Source organism: Ovis canadensis, chromosome 18, assembly GCF_042477335.2.
Source record: "Ovis canadensis isolate MfBH-ARS-UI-01 breed Bighorn chromosome 18, ARS-UI_OviCan_v2, whole genome shotgun sequence".
NCBI classification, from domain to species: Eukaryota; Metazoa; Chordata; class Mammalia; order Artiodactyla; family Bovidae; genus Ovis; species Ovis canadensis.
In genome coordinates, this window is record NC_091262.1 from 34900814 (window position 1) to 34922453 (window position 21640).

The following is a 21640-nucleotide window of genomic DNA, read 5'->3' on the forward strand; positions in this document are numbered from 1 at the left end:
CACATTATCGGCTTTCTGTGGTGGCTCAGACGGTAAAGAATTTGCGTGCAATGCAGGAGACCCAGGTTCGATCCCTGGGTCGGGAAGATCCCTTGGAGAAGGAAATGGCAACCCACTCCAGTATTCTTGCCTGGAGAATTCCATGGACAGATGAGCCTGGTGGGCTACTAGTTCTGTATAACTTATTATTTTAAAGCTGTTTGGAACAGATAGCACATTCCAACTGTACAAATGGGGATTTGGTAAAAAGTAAGTCTCCCTCCCAGGCGTCCCCAGTGACCCAGTAGTAAAGGATCCACCTGTCAATGCAAGAGAACCAGGAGATTTGATCCCTGGGTCGGGAAGATCCCCTGGAGGAGGTAATGGCAACTCACTCCAGTATCCTTGACTGGGAAATCCCATGGACAGAGGAGCCCGGCTGGCTACAGTCCATGGGGTCACAAAGAGTCAGACACGACTGAAGTAACTGAGCATGCACGCAAGTATCCCTCCCACCCTGATCCCCAAGCCACCCACTTTCATCCCCAAGGCAGCTGCCATTCCTGATCATTTGCATATTCCTCTAATGGTATCTGTGCTTACAAGGGCACCCGCCATGCCACCCCCACTGTCTTACTCGTAAAGTAGCACTCCATGCTTCCTGTTCTACACCTCCCTTTTTTCCTTTCACAACCTATCTTGAAAATCATCCCACGCTGCTCAGAACGGGCTTCCTCACTCAGTTCCTTACTGGAGTGCATGGCCCCACCGTAGGTCATCACACTTGTCTTCACTGAAGGATGTTTGCCTTATTGCCAGTCTTGCTATTGTGAGTCAGTCTGCGGTGAGGAAGCACTGGGGTGGGGAACACACGGCTCTGGGGAGGAGGGAATGGATGTGAGGAAGCTTTGAAGGAAGAACTGTAGAGGCTTGGAGTCAGTGAAGAGCAGTGGCGAGCCTGGGAATAGGAAATGGGGTGACAGGAGGAAATGTGGGTTTCTGGTCCACAATAAGAGTCGTTTGGAGCTCGCCGGCACCAAGCAGAAGTAGAACACTGGAGCGACGAGGGCCTCTGATTGAAGCCCGAAACATAGGAAGAGGTTCAGGCCAGCGTGACGGGCCAGGGATTGAGCCCGGGGTGGAGGACAGACCCTGCGCAAAGTGCTGGGCCCTGAGCCGGCTCCTTAAATCCTTACAACAACCTGCGAGGTGGTCACTTCCTCCCTATCATTTTACAGATGAAGAAGCAGGTGATAAAAAGTGGGGGACTCAGAACTTCCCTGGTGGTCCAGTGGCTAAGACTCCCCACTCCCAATGCAGGGGGCCTAGGTTCCATCCCTGCTCAGGGCACTAGATCCCACATGCCGCGACTGAAGACCCTGCATGCCACAACTAAGAGTCAGCACAGTCAAATAAGTAAATCTATATATATCTTAAAAAGTGGTGAACTCAAGTCCTCCCGCTCTACCACAGGGACAGCTGCGTAGATGGCTAGTGTTCAGAGAGGAGCAGAGAGGACAGCCGCCTCCAGAGTGGTCCCACATGGAATTCCACGCACTGGACTCAGAGCTGCTCCTCTGACCCTGACGGTTCTCTGAGCGGCAGGCCCTTGGAGGAAGCAGGCTGACTGGGGTCCTGTGTGATATCCTGCCGCCTGTCTGCTTTAACCCGGAGATCTGCGCTCTTTCCTGGCAGGTTTTGCCCATCATTGTTTTCTTCAGCTGCGCCATGTCCGTTCTCTACTACGTGGGCCTCATGCAGTGGGTGATCATGAAGGTGAGCTCCCAAGGTCCTGGTCCAGGCCCACACTCTCCCAGAATGCCTTGCTTTCCCAAGCCCAGACTCCCCAGACCCCCTGCCCTGAGAGACTGGACCTCCCAGCATCCCCTGCTCCTAGGGTCAACACCCTCTCAGAGTCTACTACTAACCAAACGTCTTATCAGCCAGTCTCTTGTCATGCTACTAAGGAGACTTGGCGCCACAATCCAGTGGGGTCTTTGGAGGGGGTAGTTTCTAGAATTGAGGCTGCATTAGAAGCGTTAGGGGAGCCTGGCAGGCTTGTAAGGAGTTAGACACGACTGGAATGACTTAGCACGCCCGCATGCACGGGAAAAAATGATTTATACCAAAAAGATCTTGAGAGCAGTGGGCCACATGGGCCAGACTCAGCTGATATAAATGTCAAATCCTGTGCTTATGTTCATAAAATCTGCCGCACGAAGCCAGGATGCAGGAGACAGCATTGGATGACATTGGACCTGGCAAGAGATGCTGAGGGTTTTAGCTGATTGAGCTCAGAATAAACCAGTACACTAGGCAGCTGCCAGAAATGGAGCCTGTGATTATGTTATGAGTGCAGAGCAGGCATGAGGGTAGCATGTGTGCTAAGTTGCTTGAATCGTGTCCAATTCTTGGCGACCCTTTGGATCATAGCCCACCAGGCTCCTCTATTTATGGGATTCTCCAAGCAAGAATACTGGAGTGGGTTGCTGTGCCCTCCTCCAGAAAATCTTCCTGACCCAGGGATAGAACCTGCGTTTCTTACATCTCCTACATTGGCAGGTGGTTCTTTACCACTAGCCCACCTGGGAAGACCATGAGGGTGGCGGTTACCCCCAAATCTGGAGAATGTCTTCAACCAAGGGGCTCTGACAAACTGTCAGTGTGAGAGAGAGCCTGAGATCACACCTTCCATAGAATGGCTGAAGGAAGTGGGGATGAAGGGTCAGAAAGAGAAGGCCAGGGTGAAGGAGGTTAGGGGTAGGATTCTAAACACTTACAGAAGAAAGACTAGGGAAAAGTCAGCCTTAGAGGTACTTGCAGTAGAGAGAAATTCCAGAAATTTCATGTTGATTGAAGAAAGGACCTTTTTTTTTTTTTTTTGCCATACCACACAGCATGCAGGATCTCAGTTCCCCAATGAGGGATTGAACCCAGGCCCTCAGCAGTGAGAACAGAGTCCTAACCACTGGACTCTATGGCCCTATATTTGACCAGGGAATTCCCAAGAAAGAACTTTTTAATACAGTGTTTCCCAAAGCCTTTCTACAAAAACTCTAGTTTCACAGCAGATTAGTAAATGCTACTAGGTAAAGGGATCCCGTAGTCAAATATTTTTTTTTTTTTTAATTTTGGCCACACTGCATGGCATGTGGGGTCTTAGTTCCCTGACCAGGAATCAAACCCACATCCCCTGCAGTGGAAGTGCAGAGCTTTAACCACTGGACCACTAGGGAAGTCCCTTGGCCAAATAATTTTGTAAAGCTAATCTAGACTCTGGACTAAACAAATTTAAACAAGTTTCATCCAGGACTTCTCAGAGCCTTTGCTAAGCTAACAAGTGTTGACCATCTCCAAGGGTATGTGTGTGTACAGCAATTCTCAAATATATTTGACCAGTGTGTGCGTTTAGTCACTCAGTTGTGTCCGACTCTTTGTGACCCCATGGACTGTAGCCCTCCAGGATCCTCCGTCCATGGGATTCTCCAGGCGAGAATACTGGAGTGGACTGCCATTCCCTTCTCCAGGGCATCTTCCTGACCCAGGGATGGAACCTGGGTCCCCTGCATTGCGGGTAGATTCTTTACTGTACGAACCACCAGGGAAGCCCTATATTTGACCAGGGAATCATTTTTTCAAGGATGGGAAGCCCTCATCAATGGAGGTATGGGAGGAGAAGATGACTGGATCTTTGAGGAAATGTAGATGAGGAGGTCCTAACAGGGTTGGAAGGAAGGCTTTTATGGTACTTCCACCCCAACTGTCTCTGCCTCTGGGGCTTGCTGATGCCAAACCAAAAAAAGCACCCTGCTTCCTTCCAGATCTCCTGGCTGATGCAGATCACCATGGGCACCACGGCCACAGAGACCCTGAGTGTGGCTGGGAACATCTTTGTGAGCCAGGTGGGTATTGTAGCCTCCTGTCCCCAAGGAGGGCAAGGGCCCTACATCCCCAGAGCCCTGCTTGCATCATCAGAAGAGCCGATCAGACCTCCTGCCAGGGTCACCGGGGTCCTGGAGATGCTCCTTTGGGGAATACACTTTGTGCCTGGGTCCAGCCAAAGAGGAGGATGTCTGCCTGGCACCTCCCACCACCTTCTATCCTAGGTGAAGGCTGTCTTCAGCGTAGAGGCTCACGAATCCTATGGATGGAGCCCAAAGTTCTCCTTTTATACATGCGGAAACTGGGGTCCAGGGGTAAGGATGCCTTGCCAAGATCCCACAATATCAGCCAGGACTTAGAATCCACGTCGTCTTCTTCCTGGTTGGGGTTCCTTCCACATCATCAGTTTGTCTTTTTTCCCCCCGTCTCTTTCTGAAAGAATATTTTCCAATGTAACTTTGACTCTGAAGGGACTGTCAGTCCTGAGTCCCTTTCAGAAGGCCTGGTCTTCCTAGGGGTGTGACATGGTGACCATTGTAGAGTCCTGGCCCACCTGCCCAACATGTAAGTCACCAAAAAGACATACGTGCTGAAGTATGGCAACTATGGGCAGTTTAGGAAACTTCGGAGAATGTCTACAATTTTTTTTTTGCTTTGATCCAAGTGTATTGATTTCAAGGGTTTTTTTGTGTTTTTTTTTTTTTCTTTAAAAGGCAAGTGTGCTCTCAGATAAATTGTCCAAGGTCCCTTAGATGTTCAAAATGAGGCAAAGAGGAAAAGATACTTCAGTATCAGCATTTATTTTATATGAGATGTTGCAAATGTAATCTCTTTGTTGAGAAATACAAATCTTAGATTGTGAAGAGTTTCGAAGGTGAATTAACTTGGGTGGGAGTAGGGAGCCTTCAGGAATTAGCAGCATCATTTCAAGCTCAGTGTTGGTGGGCCTGGGCCTTCTCCTCTGTCTGCTCATGTCCCTAGAGGATTCCTGCCCCACGCCCCCCCGCAACCCATGGCTTAAATACTTCTCCCTAAGTATACATCCCACTGCTCCCTTCACCCTCCACTTGGATATCCTTAGATAATTCACTAGAGCTTAGTTGCTAAGCTGACTCTTTGCATCACCATGGACTGTAGCCCACCAGGCTCCTCTGTCCACGGGATTCTCCAGGCAAGAATACTGGAGTGGGTTGCCATTTCCTTCTCCAAGGGATCTTCCCGACCCAGGGATTGAACCAGATCTCCTGCATTACAGGTGGATTCTTTACTGATGAGCCACCTGGGAAGCCCAAATAATTCACTAGGCTAAGGCTAAACAAGCGGAACCCTTGAGTTCCTCCGTCAACACATGTGTGTGTGTTACACGTGTGTGTTACACGTGTGTGTGTGTGAGAGAGGGAGTGTGAGAGAGAGTTACTCAGTCATGTCCGACTCTTTGCGACCCAATGCACATGGGATTCTCCAGGCAAGAATACTGGAGTGGGTCGCCATTCCCTTTGTCTTCCAATCTTTCCCTTCACAGTAAATGGCGGCATCTTCCATGAGGTCTTTCAAACAAAAATCTAGGCGCCATCCTTCCTGCCTCTGCTTCCCTTGCTCCCAGCTGCTCCCAGCTTCTCCCAGTCCATCAGCAAGTCCTGCCAGCTCTGCCCCACACCACATCCCAGACCTGCCCCGCTGCCCGTCTCCTCCTCTGCTGCGAGCCACCCTTGTCTCTCACCTGGACACACAGTCGCCTCCTCTCTGCTCTTCCTGCCATGACCGCTGCCCCTACCGTCCATCCTTCACACACACATTGGAGTGGCCCTTTAAAAACACAAGTCAGGACTTCCCTGGTGGCCCAGTGGTTAGGACTGCACTTTCAGTGCAGGGGGTGCAGGTTTGACCCCTGGTCAGGGAACTAAGATTCCGCATGCCTTGGGGTGTAGCAAAAAGAAAAAAAAGCAACTCACAAGTCAGATCATGCCGCTCCTTACTGAGGTCCACTGCTTACCCCGGCTTGTCCGCCTGCCCTCTTCCCCTCGTCTCTCGCCCTCTCCCATAGCCGTCTGGAACACAGTGTGTGCTGGAATTATTTATTGAGTGCGTAAACGAATGGCTCAGGGCTTCCCCATGTGCTCTGCAGTAAACACGCCATTCGGTGCTCCAGTTCCTTTCTTTCTGGCAACCCCCTCGTCTTTATTGGAAGTTCAGGCTTGGAGTTACACCTGCTTCTGGTCCTTTGCATGAACAGAGGCAATTCTTTGAACCTCTCTGATCTTCTGCTCCCCTGGAACATGAGGATGACCACTTCCTTCCCAGAAGGTTGGAAGTGATGAGTGTCAGGTGCTTAGCTGAGTGCCTGTACGTGGCAGGCACTGGACACAGGGGAGCATTATCAGGTCAGAAGGAAGGACTGGGGGTCCTTTGACAAAGCCTGGCTTTTGCCAAGGTTCTGAGAACTTTAGCCAAGTACAGATGCTGGTTCTCACCCCTCCCTGCTGTCTCTTCCCCTGGGGCCCCCCAGTCCTCACTGTGACCCACTCACTCCCAGGGGCTGAGGACATCCCTACTGCCCCCCGTCCTGGCCTGGCCAGCTCTGCTTGTCTGACATCTTTCCCTTTTGCAGACTGAGGCTCCTCTACTCATCCGACCCTACTTGGCAGACATGACACTCTCTGAAATCCACGTTGTCATGACCGGAGGCTACGCCACCATTGCCGGCAGCCTGCTGGGCGCTTATATCTCCTTTGGGGTACGTACAGCCCCCTTCTGCTTGCTGAAAACCAAGAACCTGAAACCTACCTTTGTGGGAGCCCCACACAGCTCCTGCTCAGAGCATTCTGGGGTCTTCTCTCATGAGCTGCATCCTGAACCAGGGTTGCTGTGATGGTGGGGGTAGAGGCTTCACCTGAGTAAGGTGGGCCAGGTGGGCTGGGCCATTTGGGCTCCTCACACGGCCAAAGCATCCCAGTGTTCTGTTTACTGAGCACCAACTGCATACTAGGCAAAGTGCAAGGTGTTTAGTATCCCGATTTTACAGATGAGGAAATTGAGACTCAGAGAGTAAGTGAGATGTCCAAAGCCAGGATTTGAGGCCAGATCTGACTCCAAAACACAGACACACTGTCCTCCACCGGGGCCATCCCTGGAGATTTGTCCTACTTTTCTTCCACCCCTGCCTCCTCTCCACCACAATCTCTTGGCACATGTCCTTCCTCTACTCCTAAATTATTACTTGTGCAGCTTTCTGAGCACAATGCATTTCTAGGTCAAATTCCAATGGTATGAATCTGGCCTTTAAACCCATCCCAACACTACTGCATGGCAACCTGAGGTGAATCTTGTGTGTCCCAGCAAAGTGCCTGGTAATAATGTGTCATGTGTGTGCGCGCGTGCTAAGTCGCTTCAGTTGTGTCTGGCTCTTTGTGACTGTAGCCCGCCAGGCTCCTCTGTCCATGGGATTTCCCAGGCAAGAATACTGGAGTGCATTGCCATTCCCTTCTCAAGGATTGTATTTGGATAAAACACTATACTTGTCTTTGCTTTTACATGCAAGTCTTTAAAAATCTCATTTTTTCCCCTCAACTATCAAAGAAATTCTTGCTTCTTAAAGAAGTGCATAAAATAAAAAAACCAAACTTCCTTACTGCCACTTCCCACGGATAATCCCCTTTACTGGATTAGAACAGCAGTGCTCAGTGTTGTCCGTGGGCTAACAGCACCAGATTCACTTGGGAACTTGTCAGAAACACAAGTTCTTAGGTCCCTCCCCAGACCTGCTGAATCAAAAGCACTGTGAATCGGGCCCAGTATCCTGTGTTGGAACAAGCCTTCCAGGTGATTCTGATACTTGCTCAGTTTGAGAGCCACTGACTTAAAATATGTCATTCCAGCTTGTGCTGTTTACTTGCTCAGTCATGTCTGACTCTGGAACCCCATGGACTGTAGCCCACCAGGCTCCTCTGTCCATGGGATTCTCCAGGCAAGAATACTGGAGTAGGTTGCCATTTCATTCTCCAGGAGCTCTTCCTGACCCAGGGATCAAACCCACATCTCCTGCATTGGCAGGCAAATTCTTTACAGCTGAGCCACCGAGGAAGTCCTTCATTCCAGATATTTCTGTGTAAATAGTCATTTAAGAATATATACCTGAATACACATATGCTTTCTTTCATTAAAAAAAAAACAACTAAAGATGAGGTAATTCTATTCACACTTTCTTGCAACTTGCCTTTTTCATAAAATTCTGAGCATGACATGAAATCCAGAAGTGTAAAGGAAAAAGTTGACAGAGCTAACTAACAAAAATGAGAAACCTCTGAATGGTGAAAGTCACAATTTTTTAAAACGTTAATGATTGATCAGGAAAAAAGTTCATAAATTATAAACAGATATTCAAGCTTACTGAGAGTTGAAGAAATTAAATCAGTAATAACTTACATTTCTTCTAAAGATATGCAAAATTTTACATGCCTCTAAACAGCAAGGCTGTGGGGAATTCATGTATTCTTTAAAAAATATGTATGTATGTATTTATTTATTGGGCTGCGTTGAGTCTTGGTTGCAGCACTCCGGATGTTCACTGCATCTAGCAGATCTCTCATCACAGCTTACAGACTTTCCACTTGGGAAGCGTGGACTTAGTCGCTCCATGGCACGTGGGATCTCAGTTCCCCAACCAGGGTTGGAACCCAAATCCCCTGCATTGGAAGGTGGACTCTTAACCACTGGACCATCAAGGAAGTTCCTCAAATACTCTTTGAAAATGAACGTGTTAGTCGCTCAGTCGGGTCCAGCTCTTTTCGGTCCCATGGACTGTAGCCCACCAGGTTCCTCTGTCCATGGAATTCTCCAGGCAAGAATACTGGAGCGGGTAGCCGTTCCCTTCTCCAAGGGATCTTCCTGACCCAGGGATCAAACCTGGGTCTCCTGCATTGTAGGAAGATTCTTTACCATCTGAGTCACCAGGGAAGCCCAAATCTTAGGCATGATGAAATCCACAGCCAACTTAGTTTTCTTCCAGAACAACCTGTGGCGATTTCTTGTTTATCACAGCTGCTGCCATCATGCTGACCTCAGGGAGTGCCAGGCCCCCGTCTATACTCTGGTCCAAATGTGGCAGTACTCAGCCATCCCCTCAAATAAAACATTCCCTGGCAGAGTCCTGCAAATCTCCCCCTCAGCCACCAAGGCCTTCAGGTCCTCGCTGGGCTGCTAGGGGTGGATGTAGTGTAGAGAAGGACTGTTCCTGGGGTCCCAATTTGAGGCAGTGGACTCTACAGCGACCTCACATGGGGCTGTGGTGACCCACTGAGCTCTCAGATGTTTTCACTTTTGCTCGCGTTAAATGAACTCTCTGTGGTAAGGCTAACACATGAAGCTCATCATAGCTTCTACCAGCTGTTGCAGAGGCCACAAAGCTACAGTAATCCAAACAGTGTGGTACTGGTATATGGATACACATGTAAAAGTGAACGTTGCTCCGTCCAGCCGAACTCTTTGTGACCCCATGGACTGTATAATCCCTGAAATTCTCCAGGCCAGAATACTGGAGTGAGTAACCTTTCCCTCCCTTCTCCAGGGGATCTTCCCAGCCCAGGGATCAAACCTAAGTCTCCCGCATTGCGGGACTTCTTCACCCAGTGAGCCACAAGGGAAGCCCAAGAACACTGCAGTGGGTAGCCTATCCCTTCTCCAGGGGATCTACCTGACCCAGGAAACGAACCGGGGTCTCCTGTACTGCAGGCAGATTCTTTACCAGCTGAGCTATGAGGGAAGCCCATATGAGGGATAGATAGACATGTAGACCAATCAAAGAGAATTGAGAGTCCGCTCTGGGCCCCCAGGAATGCGGGTTGGAATCTCTTCAGCGTAGTCCGGAGCTCTCTGCCCGTGGACCGGAGGGAGCCGGCGGAGCTGCCGCCGCCTCAACCCCAGGCCTCCCGCGCCGAGGCTGCTCCCGCCCGCTGACAGGGGAAGGGTGGGCGCCCAGCTTCGGAGGCCCCTGCAGGCCCGGCGGCGGGCGAGGCTGAGGGCAGGGCTCCTCTACCCAGACCAGCAGCCCTCGGCACCGAGCGGCTCCTGCGGCTAGGAAAGGAAGGAGTGAGGGGTTGGAAGCAGCTAGGGCTGTGCCCTGGGGTCCCCAGGCTAGGTCCTTCTCAGCGTCTGGTAGGGAGACCGAGGTGTGGGCGGGGGGCGGGAGGCGGGGGACTGAGCAAGGAGGCTTCTAGAGCCTCTTCCCAAGGGAAGCCCATATACTCGTTCAGTTCAGTTCAGTTCAGTTCAGTCGCTCAGTCTTGTCCGACTCTTTGCGACCCCATGAATCACAGCACCCCAGGCTTCCCTGTCCATCACCAACTCCTGGAGTTCGCTCAAACTCACCTCCGCGTCAGTGATGCCATCCAGCCATCTCATCCTCTGTCATCCCCTTCTCCTCCTGCCCCCAATCCCTCCCAGCATCAGAGTCTTTTCCAGTGAGTCAACTCTTCGCATGAGGTGGCCAAAGTACTGGAATTTCAGCTTCAGCATCATTCCTTCCAAAGAACACCCAGGACTGATCTCCTTTAGAATGGACTGGTTGGATCTCCTTGCAGTCCAAGGGACTCTCAAGAATCTTCGCCAACACCACAGTTCAAAAGGATCAATTCTTCGGCACTCAGCTTTCTTCACAGTCCAACTCTCACATCCATACATGACCACTGGAAAAACCATAGCCTTGACTAGACGGACCTTTGTTGGCAAAGTAATGTCTCTGCTTTTCAATATGCTATTTAGGTTGGTCATAACTTTTCTTCCAAGGAGTAAGCGTCTTTTAATTTCATAGCTGCAATCAACATCGGCAATGATTTTGGAGCCCCCAAAAATAAAGTCAGCCACTGTTGCCACTGTTTTCCCATCTATTTCCCATGAAGTGATGGGATGGGAGTGTAATTTGCTCTAACCTTTTTGGAGAACACTTATCTGTCAATTTAAAAATACTCCTTCCTGTTGATCCAGTTAGCAATATTATGATACAGAAATATTTTCACAAGTGGTCAAAAGGTGCGAAATCCCAGCATCATTTGTAATAGCAAAAACCATCAATGTGTTACAGTATGGGGATGAGCTGGGTAAGTTCATCCATGCAGTGCACTGTTGCTCAGTCCCTAGGGTGAGGTTGAACCCCCATGTTGCTGATATGGAGAAGAGCAGTCTGCCTTGGGTTGGGCAAGAAGTAACAGAACTGGACATGGAAAGGGGGCAGGTTCAAAATCAGGAAAGGAGGCTGTATATTTTATATTGTCAACCATGTTGGAGAAGACTCTTGAGAGTCCCTTGGACTGCAAGAAGATCCAACCAGTGCATCCTGAAGGAGATCAGTCCTGGGTGTTCATTGGTAGGACTGATGTTGAAGCTGAAACTCCAATACTTTGGCCACCGGATGCGAAGAGCTGACTCCTTTGAAAAGACTCTGATGCTGGGAAAGACTGAAGCCAGAAGAAGGGGACGACAGAGGATGAGATGTTTGGATGGCATCAGCGACTCGATGGACATGAGTTTGAACAAACTCTGGGAGATAGTGAAGGACAGGGAAGCCTGGTGTGCTGCAGTTCATGGGGTCGCAAAGAGTAGGACACGACTGAGTGTCTGAACAACAACAGCAGCAGCTTTCCTTTCCCAGCACCCATGCTCTCCTGATGCTGTGCCTGAGTGGGCCAAGGGTGACAGAACGACCTGAACTGTCCCCTTCTCTGGTCCCAGATTCCACTTGTCTTTCTCTCCGGTGTCCTTGGGGATGGGGAAACCCGCTCCTCGGTGCTCCCTTCCCTCAGAACACCTAGGCCACACTGGGAGGCTCAGCTCCACATACTCACAGAGCTGTCTGGGCAGGATGGCTGCTGCCACGTGATTTTCAAGAAGGCCCCTTGCACTCTGGGGCTTTGTCTTCTCCTGGCAAGTTCCATGTAGAATGTTAGCATCTGGTTTACAGCTTGTCTCACCTGGGCCTAGGAAAGGCCCATCAGAGCTGGTGCATGCCTGCTCCTCCCCTGAAACTCACCATCAATTGATTTTGGAAGGAATTTGATATTTCAGAAACGAAAACTAAAGACTTTCGTCCCAAAACTCTTCATGGTGGCTGTTGAGGGAGGGGCTTCCCTATTATCTTCAGGACTTAAAGACTTTCTAATTTTTTAAAAAATAATTTATTTTTGGCTGTGCAGGGTCTTCGTTGCTGGACACTGGCTTTCTCTAGTTGTGGCTAGTGGGGGGCGGGGGTCCTCTTCATCTCGGTGTGGGGGCTTCTCATTGCAGTGGCTTCTCTTGCTGTGGAGCACGGGATCTAAGGTGCATGGGCTTCAGTAATTGTGGTACATGGGCTCAGTTGCCGCATGGCATGTGGAATTTTCCTGAGCCAGGAATCAAACTGGTGTCCCCTGCATTGGTAGGCAGACTCTAAACCACTGAACCCCCAGGGCAGTTCGAAACTTAGAGCCTTTAAATGTCTTAACTTTGTCCTGGGTCCCACAGGCAGTTGAAAGAATGGTGTTCTTTCTACCACATGAGCATGAGCGTTGCTGCTATTACTTAAGACTAAAGTACTGGAAAAACTCTTATCCCTTTCCCACAATCGTCTTACAACTCAGCCTCTTTTCTTTCTCTTGGTTGAGCCAGAGTCCAGGCCTAGCCCCAGGCAGGCCGGCCTCCCTAATGAAGAGGCCCGGGGTCCCACTCCCCTTTAGCTCCACAGAAGATGCAGAGGCCGCCCAGATCAGGCACGTGGCTGCGGGTCTCTATCCACATCCTCTGGTCTGGAAGCCCCAGACTAGCACCCTAGCTGGCCTGCTGAAAGGCCACATCCCCTTCCTCCTCCCCTCAGACCTCTGGATCTGCCTCCAGTCTGGCCACAGAGAAAATCTCTTCTGCCCCCACCTGGCTCTTGGCTGCCACTGCAGCAACCCGGGACGGGGCGGGAGTCGCTTCCTCCCACAGCCCTGCCATCCCACTCTCTCCTCTCTCTCCTATTACTCTCTCCTCCAGGCAGTTCCTCATGGAGTCTTTGGACTCTGCCCTTAGCGCCTGAATTCCAGAGAGATCTCAACTCTCTCTCTTCTTTTCTCTTTGATGCTCAACTTCTGGGTTCCCTCTTCCTGCACCTTCCTGTTGCTAAAAGCTGATATTTCTAGACCTGCACTGTCAGACAGAGTCAATAGCCACTAACTACTGTTGAACCTTGAACTGTAGCTGGTCTGAAATGAGGTCTGTGAGACTTGGTGTGAAAAAATCAATTAATATGTTTTATTGATAAGTTCTAGGGCTTCCCTAGTGGCTCAGAAGGTAAAGAATCTGCCTGCAATGCAGGAAACCCGGGTTTGATTCCTGGGTTGGGAAGATCCCCTGGAGAAGGGAATGGCAGCCCACTCCAGTATTCTTGCCTGGAGAATCCCATGGGCAGAGGAGCCTGGTGGGCTATAGTCCATGGGGTTGCAAAGAGTTGGACACAACTGAAGGATTAATACTCCGCTTTACTTCATTGATAAATTTTTTTTTCGTTTTTTGTTTTTATACTTTTTTTTTTTACTTCATTGGTAAGTCTTCCATTGACTACATGGGTAAATGATATGTCAGATATATTGGGTTAAATTAAATACATCATCAAAATTAATTTCATCTATTTCTTTTTACCTTTAAAGAAAGATTTATTTTTATGTATTTGTTTTTGACTCTGCTGGATCTTTGTTGCTGAGCAAGGGCTTTCTCTAGTTGTGGCGAGCAGGGGCTCCTCTCTGTTGCAGTGTGGGGGCTTCTCTGGTTTCAGATCATGGACTCTAGAGCACAGGCTCAGTAGCTGTGGTGCTCTGGCTTAGTTGCCCTGAATCATGTGGGATCTTCCACGACTGGGGATTGAACCCTGGCATTGACAGTGGATTCTTAACCACTAGACCACTTGCTAGAAAACTTAAATCACAGGTGTGCTTTCCATTATATTTCTATCAAATGACACTGGTCTAGACTTGGTCTGAAGTCCCAAGGGACCTCAATGAATCCTTTCATTGTGACCTCTACACACATGTCCCTTTTTAGCGTGTTTGCCCAAAAAACTCTAAAGCAGCTGCGAGCTCTCTCTCTAGGCCCAGGAACTGGTCTCCTTACCTACTCCTCTGGCTGGGGACCACTGTGAGAGGAGACCCAGATGTGTACCTCAGGCTGTGAACACGTCATGGGTTGAGGGGTGGCCACGGATGTTCCTCGATCAATTGTACAAGAGTGAGAGCTCCTGGGACGGAGTCTGGGGCTTCTGAACGGGGCCGAGCAAGAGTCAGCCACATCCTAAGTCTCCCCACGTGTAAAATGGGCAGAATTCCTGCCCACCTCATGGCAGTCTAAGAATTAAATGCAATAATAGCCAGAAAACACCTGCACAGTGTTGAGGAACTGATTGTCCTTTCTCTGACATGCTACGGTCAGAAGTCAGTCCTTCCGAAACTGGTCTCTTTTATGCTCTGGGCATGCTTGTCGATCAGTTGTGTCCGACTCTTTATGATCCCATGGACTGTAGCCTTCCAGGTTCCTCTATCCATGAGATTTTCCTGGCAAGAGTACTGGAATGGATTGCCATGCCCCCTCCAGGGGATCTTCCTGACCCAGGGATTGAACCTGCGTCTCTTGCTCCACCTCCCGCGTTGCAGAAGGATTCTCTACTGCTGAGCCCCAGGGGAAGCCCTTATGCTCTGTAGTGTCTGGATTTACTTCCTTTCTCAGTAAAGATCTTTTTGAAAGTTCAGATGGAGGGTTCCTACCCTCTCTCCGTCTTCACATAGGAGAGCTTTGGGTAGAAAAGGGCGGGCCTTGGACAGGAGTGGGCTGCAGGATGCTGGGGCAGAAGGCATTCCTGAGCCAGGGTCTGGAAACAGGGCAGGGGTATGTCATGACCCTGAGGAGTAGCTGGCAGGGAGGAGTGTGTGGGCTGGCCCAGTGCCCCAGAGAGCCCTGCTGGTGCAGGACTCAGCCCTTTCCAAGATGAGCAGGGAATGACAGCCTAGGGCATTTGAGGCAGTGGCCACAACCGACCCACTCACGGGGCAGCACCCAGGAGTGTGACACCTGCAGGGTGTGCTCCCTGCTGAGACTCGAACTGGCAAACCAGAGGCAGCCTCCAAGCTGGAGGACAGGGGAGGGTCCTGGCGGCTGGAGGTAAAAATCCCAAGATTCCCGTGGTGGCATTGTGCCCGCTAGAGCTGGGCAGCCCAGGAGGAGGACGCCAGCCAAGATCCAAAGGTCAGCCCATAAAGTCCAGAGAGGACGCCTGCCTGAGGCTGGCTATTCCCACAGGATCAGCACGGCTGGCACATCCAGTGCCCGTGATGGGTGTTTGGGGGGTGGGTGCTGGAGCCAGTACACTCCCTTACCACTGAGAGGAATCCAGGGGCTTTAGAAGCAGAAGAAGGATATTACAGGGGTTTCAGAGCCTCAGCAGGTCTCCCAGGGCTAGTTCCCTGTTAGCAGATGCTGGCACTTCCCTGGGCTGCTTCTCTTTAAGAACTACCCATTCATTTAACTCACTTATTCGGCTGAGCCGGCTCTTGGCTGCGGCACACGCGCTCTTGGGTCTTCACTGTGGCTCGCAGGGTCTTCAGTCCTATAGTTGTGGCATTCGAACCCTTAGGTGCAGCATGTGGGATCCAGTTCCCTGACCGGGGATCGAACCTGAGCCCCCTGCATTGGGAAGCCACTGGACCTTAGCCACTGGACCACCAGGAAAGTCCCGCATGGGCCTCTGTGGCCTTCTGCTTTTGTTAACCCAAGCATGTAGCTTAAACTTACCTCCTGTCTTTTTGTTCCTCTTTATTTAAAATTTAACAACTGCAGTTGATTTATTATCAACTTTAAGGAGAAGTCTATTTTATTTTTCTGTCTATAAAAGCAAAATATATCATTGTGGACATTTAGGAAATATGCAAAGAAGCTGAAAAATAAGAAAATTGTTCTGGCCCTACTAGCCAGGGATAATTGGTTGGCATTTTGGTGTATTTCTTTCCGATCTTCTTTTTATGCAGAGTTGTGGAGTTTGTTTTCGCCCCCATCATTGTGGTTACGCTCTATATGCAAGTTAGTGGGCGTTTCTCCATGTTATTGTGAAGCCTTGGTAACCATTGTTTTTGATGGCAGCTTGACAGTGCTTAGCTATTCCCCCATTGTTACATGTTTGCGTGCTCAGTGTTCAGTCCTGTCCTACTTTTCATGACCCCACGGACTGTAGCCCTCCAGGGTCCTTTGTCCATGAGATTTCTCAGGCAAGAATACTGGAGTGGGTTGTCATTTCCTGGGTTGAAGATCCAGGGGATCTTCCCAACCCAGGGATTGAGCCTCCTGTGTCTCTTTCACTGGCAGGTGAATTATTTACCACTGAGCCACCTGGGAATCCCTTATTATGTATTTGGGTTGGTTCTAACTTTCCCACTTGGCAAATAACACAGTGGTGAAAAAGTGTCCCATCTCTGTGAAGAGAAGAAGGAAGCAAAGGGTTTGAGACCACAGTAAGGATACACTTCAGGAAGGAAGACTCCCAGGGGCTCTGGTTGCTCCATCATCTTGCTGCAAAGTGCTTCTATAGCCTGACAAGAACTGGGGCCAAAAGGGAGGCTATTATAGGAGATTTCCTTAGAAACAGTTCTCTGACCACAGGAGTGGAGATAAGGAGTTGTTTTGAAGTGGTGAGTTACCCGTCACAGTAAGTGACAGAAGGGGTCCTATAGAGGGAAGACGTCCCTTTACTCTGAGGTCACATTGGGTCACATCTTGGATAAATTCCAACTCTTGGGCTCTGTGAGCTTTGTCTGAAATCATCACAAGCCCCTCAGCCAGTGATGAAGCTGCCCTCAGATCAGTGGTCAAAAAGAGACAGCCTAGAAGAGAAGGAAGAACCTTGAACTTGGAGCCAAAAGACACAATAGGTCTAATTCTTTCTCTTCCTGTATTATGGGAAAGCCATATTTAACCCTTTGGGGGCCTCCGTTTTCCTGTCTCTCAAGTGGGATAACAATACTCACCCTGCCTAACTTCCCGAAGTCCTAACTTCCCGAAGTCCTGCGTATAAGGCTCTGTGCCTGCAGACTGTGACCCTCTACACATAGAATGTGTTAATATTATCAGTATCGATGGCAGCAGGACCTACGACAGTGAGTTGGGGTGGAGCCCATGTTCCCCTGCTTCCCTGGGGCTGCACTTCCTGGGCTCCACTTTCCTCTGGCATCTCTCTTTAACCCTGTCTGTGCTCCCTCTTGCAGATCGACGCTGCCTCCCTAATTGCGGCCTCCGTGATGGCTGCTCCTTGTGCTTTAGCCCTCTCCAAGCTGGTCTACCCAGAGGTGGAGGAGTCCAAGTTCAGAAGCGAGGAAGGTGTGAAATTGACCTACGGGTGAGCACAGCAAGAGGGTCTGCGCAGAAGGAAGCTGGGGGGTGGGCAGGGCCAGGAGCAGAGTCAGGGCCGCAGCAGGTCCTATGTTCTCTGCCGCTCACTGTCTTTCACCAAGCCCAGCCCATCTCCCCTCTCAGCCACTGCCCTGCCTATGGCTTACCTTGAGAAAATGCAGGATCCAGGTCTCGAATCTTATTTTCTAGTCTCTGACCAGCGGGATGTGCTTGGTGTGTGTGTGTGTGTTGAGGAGGGCATGAAAACCACGCCACCCCTCTCTACATGACCCCAGCATCAATCATTGACATAGTGAGCACTGTCCTTGACTTCACTCACCTCCTAATATCTCTTCATCATAGTCTTAGCAACTTTTGTGTAACATTTAATTCTAAAAAAATATTGAAAGACAACACTTTGGACAAATGTACTTGTGGATACAATGGGCGGCCCCAACCTCATAATTTCCTGAAGGTCTGGGGCAGCATTGCCCTAGAGGAATATAACATGAGTCATGTGTATAATTAACATTTCCTAGTGATCATCTTTAAAAAGTAAAACGGTGATTTTTCCATAAGATGATTTTAGTAAGATGTTTTGACTCATCCAAAATATTGTCATTTTAATGTGTATTTGATATAAAAATTATTACTATTTCAGGGACTTCCCTGGTGGTCCAGTGGTTAAGACTCCATGCTCCCAATGTAGGGGGTGTGGGTTTGATCCCTGGTCAGGGAACTAGGGGCTTCCCAAGTGGCTTAGTGGTAAGGAATCTGCCTGCCAATGCGCAGGTTCAATCCCTAGGTTGGGAAGATCCCCTGGAGAAGGAAATAGCAACCCACTCTAGTATTCTTGACTGGAGAATTCCCTGGACAGAGGAGCCTGATGGGCTATGGTGCATGGGTTCACAAAGAGTTGGACATGACTGAGTGACTGAGCATGCATGCATGGAGGGAACTAGGTCCCTCATGATGCAACTAAAGATCCCAAATGCTGCAACAAAGATCCTGTGTGTTGCAACTAAGACTCGGTATAGCCGAATATATTAAAAAAAATTTTTTTTAATTTTAGAGGTATTTCATATTTTCTGGTACTAAATCTCTGAAACCTGGTGTGTATATTTGTAACACATCTCTATTCAGATCTGCCTCCTTCCAAGTGCTTGTTAAGTTGCATGCAGCTCGTGGTTTGTCTTAGATGATGTCTGTACTAGGGGTCTGGGTCTTATCCTAGTGCTTGGACCAGCATCTTTCTGGTCTTAAGGGTAAACAAGGACCCCTGGCTCTGACATGCTCTGTCCAAGTTTGAGCCTGTAGGACAGGGAGCCCTGAACTTGTGGAGACAGGCCAATAATGACATTTCTTTGTCCCATTGACAGAGATGCTCAAAACCTCTTAGAAGCAGCTAGCAGTGGGGCTGCCTTGTCTGTGAAGGTTGTGACCAACATCGCCGCCAACCTGATTGCCTTTCTGGCTGTGCTGGATTTCATCAATGCTGCCCTCTCCTGGCTGGGAAACATGGTGGACATCCAGGGGCTCAGTTTCCAGGTACAGTCCCTCTCGACCTGTGGAGGGGCTGGTCTTGGCCAGTGGTGACTGTGGGTGGACACCCACAGAGCCCAGGTCAACCCCAGTCCCAGCAGCTCCTCTTGCCTTGCGCCTCAGCTCATCTGCTCCTACATCCTGCGGCCAGTGGCCTTCCTGATGGGCGTGGCCTGGGAGGACTGCTCAGTGGTGGCGGAGCTGCTGGGGATGAAGCTGTTTCTGAATGAGTTCGTGGCCTATCAGGGGCTCTCCGAGTACAAGCAGCGCCGCCTCGCGGGCACTGAGGAGTGGGTCGCCTCCAAAAAGCAGTGGATCTCCGTGAGTGTCCCCGTCTCCTTGGGGCAGGGCATAATGCAACTGTCCCCCTGCGGGCCTGGCTGAGACACACGGAGGTGATCCTCAACCTCCCACATCCCGTTGCCCTGGGCAACAAGACAGCTTCAGGCTTCACTGCCATCTTTCTCAAGGTTTCTCTCTTGGCTTCCCTTGTGGCTCAGTTGGTAAAGAATCTACCTGCAGTGCAGAAGACCTGGGTTCTATCCCTGGGTTGGGAAGATCCCCTGGAGAAAGGAAAGGCTACCCACTCTAGTATTCTGGCCTGGAGAATTCCATGGACTGTATAGTCCATGAGGTTGCGAAGACTCAGACATGAGTGAGCGACTTTCACTTCACTTCACTTCTCTATCTCTCGAAGATACTTAAAGTCCAGCTGTAGACAGTCTACCATCCTGTGGCCTTGGACCAGCCAGCCGCTCCACCTTGCCTCTTATGTTGGAAAACCAGTGTCATACCCACCACCCCTACCCCAAAGGAATGGGTGTGAGACTCCAATGAGGAGCTAAGAGAGTAAAACAGAAAGACCTCACCACATTAATCTCCAATATATGGGATTCAGCTCAGGGGTTGGTTTGTTCAGTTAAGACTTAAAAAAAAAAAAAAAAATGAAGAGTTTCTAAAATGAAACTCTCTAAAAGAATAACAGCCAACGTAACATGATTAAGAATAAAAAAATTACCCATCATATCATCATCCCCAAATGACAGCTTTTATAATATATAATCAATTATATATAATCATATGATAATAAATGTAAACATAACAATATAATATCTAATTCCACTATTTGGCTCTTATACCCAATGCTGAAATGAGTAGTTTTGCACTGAAATTTTCCCTCTTCTCTGATGGTTTCCTTGGGAGGTTTTCCACATGTGGGATGACTGAATCGTATGGCATGAATCCTGTGTGGGTGCTGCCAGTAACTTTTGCAAAGGGTTATAGCAACTGAAACCACCCCAGCTGAGCCTGTGAACATTGATTTCACCACACACTGAACAGGGCAGAGCAGCCTCTTAAAAAAAGAAGTCTTGCTCCTTTAATGGGCAAATGATAGCTCATTGTTTTAATGTGTGTTTCCTGGGTTACTAGGAACTTTTAACATAAAATTTTTTTCTTGTCTTTGAAATTATTTTTTTTAATGATAAAGAAATGTACTCTTTAGCTTTTTTTTTTTTAAGAAGGTTTATATGGAATAAAAAACTCAGGTTTCCCCTCATTGCTAATTTTCAGCTCTAGTATCACTGTCTTCTCTAGACACAGTGGCGGTATGTACCTATGGGCTTCCCTGGTGATTCAGCGGTAAAGAATCCACCTGCAATGCAGGAGACACAGGTTCAGTCCCTGGATTGGCAAGATCCCCTGGAGGAGGAAATGGCAACCCACTCCAGTATTCTTGCCTGGGAAATCCCATGGACAGAGAAGCCTGGCAGGCTACAGTCCATGGGGGTCTCAGAGTCAGACACGACTAAAGCGACTGAGCACATGCCTACACATGTGCCTTCAGGATCTTTTTCAATGAGCTTCATTCCTTCAGCAAGTATTTGTTGAGACCTCTGAGGAGCCAGGCCCTCTGCCGGGTACCAGGGATAAAAAGGGGAATTAGACAGACATGGTCCCTGGTGACATGGAACTTGTATTTAGTGAAAGACACTAGAAAACAAAGGAATAAAAAATTTTAAACCACGATCCGCGGTAAGCTCTATGATGGAAACAATAGCAGGAGTCAGGGAGGGGTCTCTCCTTGACTAGACAGGACTGACTGGACAGGGGAGGCCTCTCTAGGGACTTCCCTGGTGGTTCAGTGATTAAGACTCTTCGCTTCCACGGAAGGGGCTCAGAGTCTATCCATGAACAGGGAACTAAAATTCCACGTGCCACACATTGCGGCCAAAAACAGGCCCCCCGAGATGGGTACCTAGACCAATACTTGGAGGGAGGAGCAGAGGCCGGAAGAGATGGGGACCAGCACTCCAGGCAAAGGAAAAGGTGCATGCAAGGCTCTGAGGCTGCCCAAAGCGCTGGTGAGAGAAGCGAGAGAAGTCTACTTAGAACAGGTGCTAACTGTAACAGAGTGAGCCGGGCCAGAGAGCAGCTGGAAGTTCCTGAAGATTTGACTTCTGACATTTCAGCATTACTTGGGCTGCTGTTGGGAGGGTGACTAGGTGAATAAGCAGAATGCAAGTACCTTGATATTTTTAAATCGATTTATAAAAACTCTGTATGTTATAAAGATCTTAACTCTTTTCCATTTTCTATTTAAATTTTTTTTTTGGCCATGCCACACATCATGTAGGATCTTAGCCCCCCAATCAGGAATCAGACTTGGACTGCTTGCATTGGAAGTATGGAGTCTTAACCACTGGACCACCAGGGAAGTCCCACATTTTCTATATATATTTTTCCTGGTCTTTTTTATTTTCCTTTCCCTTCATTCTGTATTCAGGAATTTTTTTAAGATACAAATTTATACCAAATCTTTGCATTTCTTATATTATTTCTAAATTTAGAGACGTACCTCCATTCC

At 49.2% G+C, this 21640-nt stretch overlaps 1 protein-coding gene across 4 annotated transcripts in view; it reads left to right on the plus strand.

The window, feature by feature from the left end:
- Positions 1 to 21640, plus strand: part of SLC28A1 (solute carrier family 28 member 1) — an 80189-nt gene that overhangs the window by 36290 nt on the left and 22259 nt on the right. For 3 of the 4 annotated variants that reach the window (XM_069560386.1, XM_069560382.1, XM_069560387.1), the window contains 6 exons: positions 1675 to 1755; positions 3801 to 3881; positions 6470 to 6595; positions 17109 to 17239; positions 18612 to 18780; positions 18898 to 19095. In XM_069560386.1, coding sequence (XP_069416487.1) covers positions 1675 to 1755; positions 3801 to 3881; positions 6470 to 6595; positions 17109 to 17239; positions 18612 to 18780; positions 18898 to 19095 — 786 coding nt within the window. The remainder of the gene's footprint in view (positions 1 to 1674; positions 1756 to 3800; positions 3882 to 6469; positions 6596 to 17108; positions 17240 to 18611; positions 18781 to 18897; positions 19096 to 21640) is intronic. The other variant, XM_069560388.1, reaches the window with a different exon arrangement.